The sequence below is a fragment of the Limanda limanda genome, chromosome 11, assembly GCF_963576545.1.
Source record: "Limanda limanda chromosome 11, fLimLim1.1, whole genome shotgun sequence".
Lineage (NCBI taxonomy): Eukaryota > Metazoa > Chordata > Actinopteri > Pleuronectiformes > Pleuronectidae > Limanda > Limanda limanda.
The window spans coordinates 6,206,303-6,213,570 of record NC_083646.1 but is presented as its reverse complement, the minus strand read 5'-3'; the positions used below and the strand labels follow the sequence as shown (position 1 = coordinate 6,213,570).

Here is a 7,268-nt window from a genome sequence, read left to right as displayed (position 1 = left end):
GTGGGCTGATCAAATGTCGTTGAATAGCACAACCAGCTGGCTAGTCAGCGTCACTCTTTGTCATTCAAACATCTGATGCAACCCGGCGAGAAATAAGCATCCGCTCGTCAAAGTGAAGTGACGCTCGAATTTCCCAAAGACCCCAGAGATCAGTGTCCTGCGGTCTTTCAGCACAATATGAATATACACACGCATACACACGTACACACACACACACACACACATTGTCTACAAGAGATAACACCTTGGCCACTCACGTGCAAGTATGATGTGCTTTAGGTCTGTTTTTTCCAGATAGACCAATATAAGAGCCTCAGGGAGATGAAGCATAAGATGAGACAGACATTTCACGTTGGCCACGGAGTAGGAAACTCTCAAAATATTTGTTTTACACATTCTACAGATGGATGCTAAAAAAGAAAAGCTGTGACATATTTCCGAACCGGACAGTGTTTACATTAGATTTACAAAACCTTGCCAAATGTTATCAAAATTGACAGGTGGCATTTTCTTCTTTCATTTATTAAGAGAGGCTACTGAGTCACAACACACATTAAATACAATTATGTAAAAACGAAGTTTCCCAGGTGCGTTTCCGTCTCCCGCTTCACTCGGTTATCTTCTCGGGATGTAAAAGCAACCGAAGGAAAGAGAGGAGACGGGTTCGCTCTCGGTCAGATGGACACGAACAGATAAGGGAACAAAAAGCTCGGTAACTCCTTCCCCCGATGCTTCGACTGGCAGCAGACACAGTGACAGTTACAGGAGACACACGTAGAGCAAATAGATGAGGTGAGATGGAGGCAAGCACCCGGACGGCCGTCATTTGACAGGAACATCAACAATCACAATGAGGAACAGGGAGAAAGCAACAAAAACATGGCCACTTGTTGCATGTTTTAGAGCCCATGCGTTACAACTGAGGCTGGAAATTTACACTATTTATTTTACATCGTCCAATGGGTCCTGCTCTGATCCAAAAAGTACAAGTTTTGTCCCAAATCGTGGCATATGAAGGGGCATCCCATGGGACAGGGGGCGGAATGAGTGGGGAGTACTGGCATCAAGTGATCTGTGACAAATCTGGAGAACCGAGGAGTCGTCATTTGCAGGGGGAGATCCAGTAGAGGAGGCGGGGTGGGAGTTATTATGGGGCAGGGAGTGTGTGTGATACGGGGTTGCCACTGCGTCTCGCATAGCCGAGGGATCAGGGAAGGATCGCGATTCATTTGGCTTTGATTTCCGTGTAGTTGCTGCCGTCATCCCCCCTCCCTGAGGCCCCCTCCCTGGGCCTGGCCCCGATGAACTCCAGAGCGGCATAATTCAGCTCTTGCTTCTCCAGTCCTGCCAAAGAGCCCACAGGTGGATAATCCCCGTCTTCTCCCTGCAGACAGAAGGACCGATCAGCGGAGCAAATTACCGGCGAGGCGCCAGCGACACCTCACATGACAGAAGAGTGCGACAGACACCATACAGGAAAGATGTTAGTGGTTACTGGTCGACATACTGGCGAGGAGACTGAGATGTTTCCTGTTAGTTTGGCAGTTTGAGTTAGCGATGAGGCAGCCATGCAGAAGGCCGTTTTGGAGACAAATGGCAGTGTACAGAGCGGAGAAGCTGACATGCGACGAGATGCGTCGGTCACTTGTGCTTTTAATGGGGACTTGTTTAGGAACCTTACCGTAGTCTCCTCTAGAATGGAGTTAAACTTTGAGCCCAACAGCTCTGTCTTAAGCTGTGCAGGAGTTAGGGGAGAGAGAAACAGACAGAGAAACGCAGAGAAGCAATGAAAGCAGGAGAAAACAGTGTTTGGAAAGGTCATGATGCAGCTACGAGGTTGCTAGTCGGAGGGATTCCTCCTCGGACCTCGTTTGCAGAGGTCAAAATGGGGTCGTGTATGAATGCACAAAAATACAACCCCCAACCATCTGAGAATGGTCATCCGACCCATCCTCCATTAGAATCATAATCATTGACATCGGCATGTCTCACCACTTTCTTCCTCAGATTTTGTTTGTCCTTCTTGACTGCGCTGTAGTACAACGCTGGGTTCTCCAGGACCACTTCCTGTCTAGGGTTGCCATTCTCTCTGGGGGACGGAGTCACATAATCAGACTCGGCCTCGACTGCCACCAACGCAGGGCGACACGCCAAGCCTGGGCATCCATTTTAAAACAACAAGCTGTGTGAGGTTATGTTGGTGGCCACCTGTGGCTGTGAGTGACGTGGTTATTTTATGGGTTTAGTTGCTGAGCTCACACCCACTTCAGGGGTTAGGCTTGTAAATTTGGGGGTCCAAATACGCCTTGAGGCCTAAATAAAGCACATTGGTTAAGAGGGCTATCTGGGTTGTACTGAGCGTAGCGGGTCAGGGATTCAGAAGCAGTGTCAGAGGCTGGGAATCGGGCCTGCAAAATATAAGGTTAGTCCAGCTTGCTAACCCAATGTGGATCATTTCACTTGGGACTTGTCGTCGCAGGTAAACTGAAATTGCTCTGGAGAAATGGTTCTCGCGTCCCACATACACTCATATAAAATGTGCACCAATGTGTTTTAGAATGGATGACTCGGCTTAAGTGTTTCCTTGGATTTCAGAAAATGCTTAGTGAGGAACATTACGTTTCTGCCTCGCATTGGCCTCTAAATTAGTTTATACTCACTTCTTGTTGTTGTGGCCAACGTATCTCACTGCTGCAATGATGAAGGCTATGACCGCTACTCCTCCGATGGTGCCAACGATAACTGCCATCATGTACTTTTCTGGAAATAAGGGTGAACAACATCGAAAATTAGGGCTTTGTTAAAAACATGGACACAATTTCACCGGCCACTGGCTGTCGCTGCCACAGAGGCAGAGAATCCATTACATCTGCTTAAACAACTTTCTCTATGCCATGTCCATGGACACAATTAGTCTGTCTCTTAACACCCAGACTCCTCAGCCAATGATCCAACCGTTCCTACATGAGATACATCTACTCACTCTCCTGCTGCAGCTCCAGAAGTACGCTCTCTCTTCCGTACGAGTTGAAGAAGCCGCAGTGGACGTTGACGGCCGGGCCGCCGTTGTCCACCCGCTCTCCTTTCTCCCGCAGCTTGATCATGCCCGTGGAGGTGTGTCCGTCCGTGTGCGTGTAGAAGTTGTACCGGCCGTCGGTTTCGTTGATGGTGATGTTCAGGTCGGGCAGGTAGAACTCGATGGTGGGCTCGGGGTTTCCCGTGGCTATGCAGACGCACTGGACACCCTCCCTCACCACTGTGCACTTTGACTCCTCGAGCAGGACGGGGGCATCTGTCAGAGGCAGCGCAATTACATTCACAGGTTCAGTTTGTACGATTTAGGTGAAAAGGATCTATTGGCAGATATTGTAAATAAAATAATCCTTGTGATGTTTTTCACTAGTGTATAATCATCTAAAATGTTGTACGAGTTGTTGTTACCCTAGAATGAGTCCTTAATATTTAAATGCTTTATATTTACATCATGAGCGGGTCCTCTCTACGGAGGCCGCCATGTTTTTTACAGTGGCCCAGACTGGACAAACTAAACACCTTTTGGGTTTTTATGAAAACTGAAGGCTACCACATGTGGATGGGGAGGGTGAGGTGAGGGGTATTCAGCTGCAACATGCAACTTCACCACTAGATGTCACTAAATTCTACACACTGACCTTTTAAAAGATACTCACTGTGCCCCTAATATTGCTATGATTCACTTTGTCCTACATTGACACAACTATTGGATAAAATACAGTAACCTGCAGCACTCACACTCAACAGTGATGTTAAAGGAGCTGCTGGCTCGGCCGTGCTCGTTCTCGGCCAGGCAGCGGTACTGTCCGTCTCCATGCGGTGTGATCTTCGCGATATCCAGCACGGACAGCTCGTCAGCGGTGATGGTGCCCACCAGCTCCCCGTCCTTCAGCCAGGTGAGGGTCGGGGCCGGGCTGCCCTGGGTGCTGCAGTGCAGGGCCAGTGTGGTGCCCTCTGCCACAATCATAGAGTCGTTCACCACAGGCTCACGTGGAGGGTCTGCAGCAAAAATGTAAAAGAAATAAAAGGTTTTCAGATCTGGGAATTGTCTCTAAATTGTGTTTGGCCACATGGAGGCACCAGAAAACAGAAACCACCTCACGGCTCCATGGCTGATTTCAGACAAGCACTGAAATTTCGTGATCAGAGTTTTGGCTTCCAACATATTTCGTAACTTTTGCTGCCAACCCTATAATAGGACCCTATAACAGGACTTCTTTATTGTTCCATCATTTCATCCTCATGACTCTGAAAACTAAATATTTTCTCTGGACTATTCCTTTATTGTGTGTGATGGGGAAAATCAAGTTTCATTTTAATATTCAAACTCATTTTCAATCATCATCTAACTCCTGATTGGTTCCAGCCCCAGTCCAGGATGAACTGTATTGATAATGGATGGACAGGATGAACCTAAACTCCAGAATGAAATCCAATGTACTGATTCCTTAATATATACTAGCTGTGCACAGTAAGCATGAATGAAGAGGGACACTCACACTTGACAGCCAGGTACAGTGAGGTGTTCATCATCCCGTAACCGTTGTCACCAACGCAGGTGTAGATTCCCTCCTGTGCTGGCGTCAAATCATCCAGGGGGAGCGAGATGTTGGACGCCGTGTCCCACAACAGCTCTTGGTCTCCAAACATCCAGGAGATCCTGGACACAGGGTTACTCTCCACCTCGCAGTGCAGCACCACGGAGCTGCCCTCCATCACCTCCGAGGACACGTTGACCCACACCGAGCGGGGAGCGTCTGGCAGAGTAAGTACAGTAGACATTTTAATTTCCGAGCACTCAGGTGTCCAGACAATGATGAAGAACTGGTTCTTTAAAACGAGTTGATCTTTGCTGCTAAAGTAATCAAGGCTGTGAAAGTAGAACAGCAATGTATTTTTGTTTAAATCTTATAAAGCTAAAATGTTTTCAGTGTATATATTTGATGCAAAGTGCAGAACAATAATAGAGCAACATTTCCTTCTTGGTTCAATCAGTTTGGAAATATACAAAGTCCATGAAAATGTACAAACCAGAGTTTGAGCCTGAGCAGATTTCTACAAAAGGCCCAATACAAGGGAAACACGCAGATAATGTTTGAAGCTAACTTGTATTGCATAGTATATAGTATTAAACAATATTCAAAAATGCATAGCTTTGTTTAAGCGATCAGTGAACATGGAATGACATAAATGTGCACCTCATTGAATCAGGAATTACACATAGATGTTGGACAGATAATTGGCCCCTTTGTGTTAATTTTAGATAGTGAAAGCTAGCTTTAGTGTTAGCACCATCGTTTTTAAACCAGTAGTCGTCTTTGGAACATAAGTGGTGATGCAACATGACACATGAGAAGATGTTTGAATTTGTTACTCAAATGCCTTTTTAACTCTTTGAACTTACACTTGACGTCCAGAGAGACGAGCCTCTCGTAGACCAGCGTGGTGTTGGGGTAGTAGACCCTGCAGCCCAGCAGCTGTCCGTTGTGCATGGGCCTGGGGACGAAGGTGAGGGTGCTGGAGAGCACGGCCGTGTTGCTCTCCTCCAGGTAGTCGGTAGAGAACTCAGGGTCGGGCAGGTAGTCGGTGTACATCCACTGGATCTCCGGTGTCATCTCGGGACAGTTGTCAGGAGCGTAACATGTCAACTCAAGATTCTCGTCGCTGACTATCTCCTCTGGGACGTCAATGCTGGGCTGATCTGGAGAAAAGGAAAAAGAAGACATCACTGGATTTTTAAGAAAAACACACAAATTGTCATTCTAAGAATTGTCTTTGTAAAGCACCTTTTTTACTTTTGTACACAGAAGCAGCTCAAAGTTAAAGCAAGACAATGTAAGTGTACTGAGCAACAGCGCCCCCTGCTGCCACACATGGTGATTCATTCTGTTGGTTCTCATGAGGAGCAAAAATAAAGCTTTGAAAGCTGCTAGTTTAAGGTAAAAAAGGGTTAGGGTGAAAACTACAACTGCAAAAATAAACTTTTTTACAAATCAAAGAACTTTCAGGATTAAATGGAGAAATGACAGAATAAAAAACATTAAAATCCAAGCACCAAGCAGCATCTAGTAATATCAGTTTAAATGTATTTTGTTTACATGGTGATAGGTGTTTTTTTCAGCTTAACAGGTAAAGTAATTATATGAGAATACATTGTTGCCGGCCTAATACGGGGTTTCAGTCTTTGTGTTCAAATAATGACAAGGAAAATTTGTTGTCACTTTTACTAATGGCAACAAACTGCTTAAATAATTCTTGTTCGTCGTCTACATTGTATTTTTCACTCCAATCATTAATCCTACCAAGAACTTTGAGCTCAGCGAAGTCTGGGTACGTGTACATGTTGGCTCCACCGAGGTCCGCGCGGAAGTAGTATCTCCCCGAGTGCTCTGTGCCGATGTTGTTGATGAGCAGAGTGCAGTTCCTCTGGTTCAGGTCGCCCAGCAGCTTGGTGCGGCCCTTGTAGCTCTCGTGCACCACGTCTGTGCGCGTTTTGAAGACTACCGGAGGGAAGAGTTGCGGGTAGGGCTGGCCGAAGTACCAGATACCGTGAATGCCGCGGTACGGCCTGACGCCGGACGGATACATGAAGGTGCAGGGGATGACCACGCAGGAGTTGGTCATGGCCGAGATGTCCCGCGGTACCCAGACGTTCCACTGGCAGCTGGCATCTGAGAGAAGAGCAGACACAAATGACGAGTGAGGTATGAGCATGACTCGTTAATGGTGATAAAAAGGTCAAATATGTCAAACAAGGAAGAGGAAGAGGGATCTATCACCTTTGATGATGAACAGCAGTGTTAAGAGCAGCTCCGAACACCACATGGTCTCTGCTCAGCGCTGGAACATAGACGTCTGCAGCAGAGAACTTTCCGTCAGTTTCATGAATCATCAAGACGGAGAGAAAGAAGTCAAAAGAGTTGTTTGTAGCGTCGGTGATGGCGCATGACTCATCTGCCCCTAGGAACCATCACACTTACTTCAAACATGTTTCTGAAAACCCTAACCCTAACCCTTTTTAACACAATTCAAACACATTATACTTTGAATAATGTGGAAGAAAATACAAAAAAAGAATAAAGCAGTTTTGTTGTTTGTTTGTGAGAGAGCAGCATTACACCAAACTTACTGGATGGATTACCATGAAACTGGGGGTCAGGGAGGAAGTCATCACATTTTCGTGGATTATTCAAATTATCAAGGCTTTCGTTTGACACCAAATTCTCAGGGAATAA

General features: G+C 46.3%; 1 protein-coding gene across 2 annotated transcripts; it reads right to left on the bottom strand.

Moving 5' to 3' along the window:
- Window positions 1-1,225: 1,225 nt before the first annotated feature.
- On the bottom strand, window positions 1,226-6,858 carry mag (myelin associated glycoprotein). Of its 2 annotated transcripts, XM_061081892.1 has the most exons (10): window positions 6,813-6,858; window positions 6,336-6,704; window positions 5,438-5,734; window positions 4,533-4,790; window positions 3,772-4,032; window positions 2,984-3,292; window positions 2,661-2,760; window positions 1,993-2,089; window positions 1,682-1,735; window positions 1,226-1,384 (listed from the first exon to the last, which is right to left on the bottom strand). In XM_061081892.1, exons 1-10 carry the CDS (start codon window positions 6,856-6,858, stop codon window positions 1,226-1,228), a joined length of 1,950 nt encoding a protein of 649 aa, XP_060937875.1. The 2 variants fall into 2 exon arrangements, with proteins under 2 accessions (XP_060937875.1, XP_060937876.1); XM_061081893.1 differs by lacking the exon at window positions 1,682-1,735.
- Window positions 6,859-7,268: the final 410 nt, after the last annotated feature.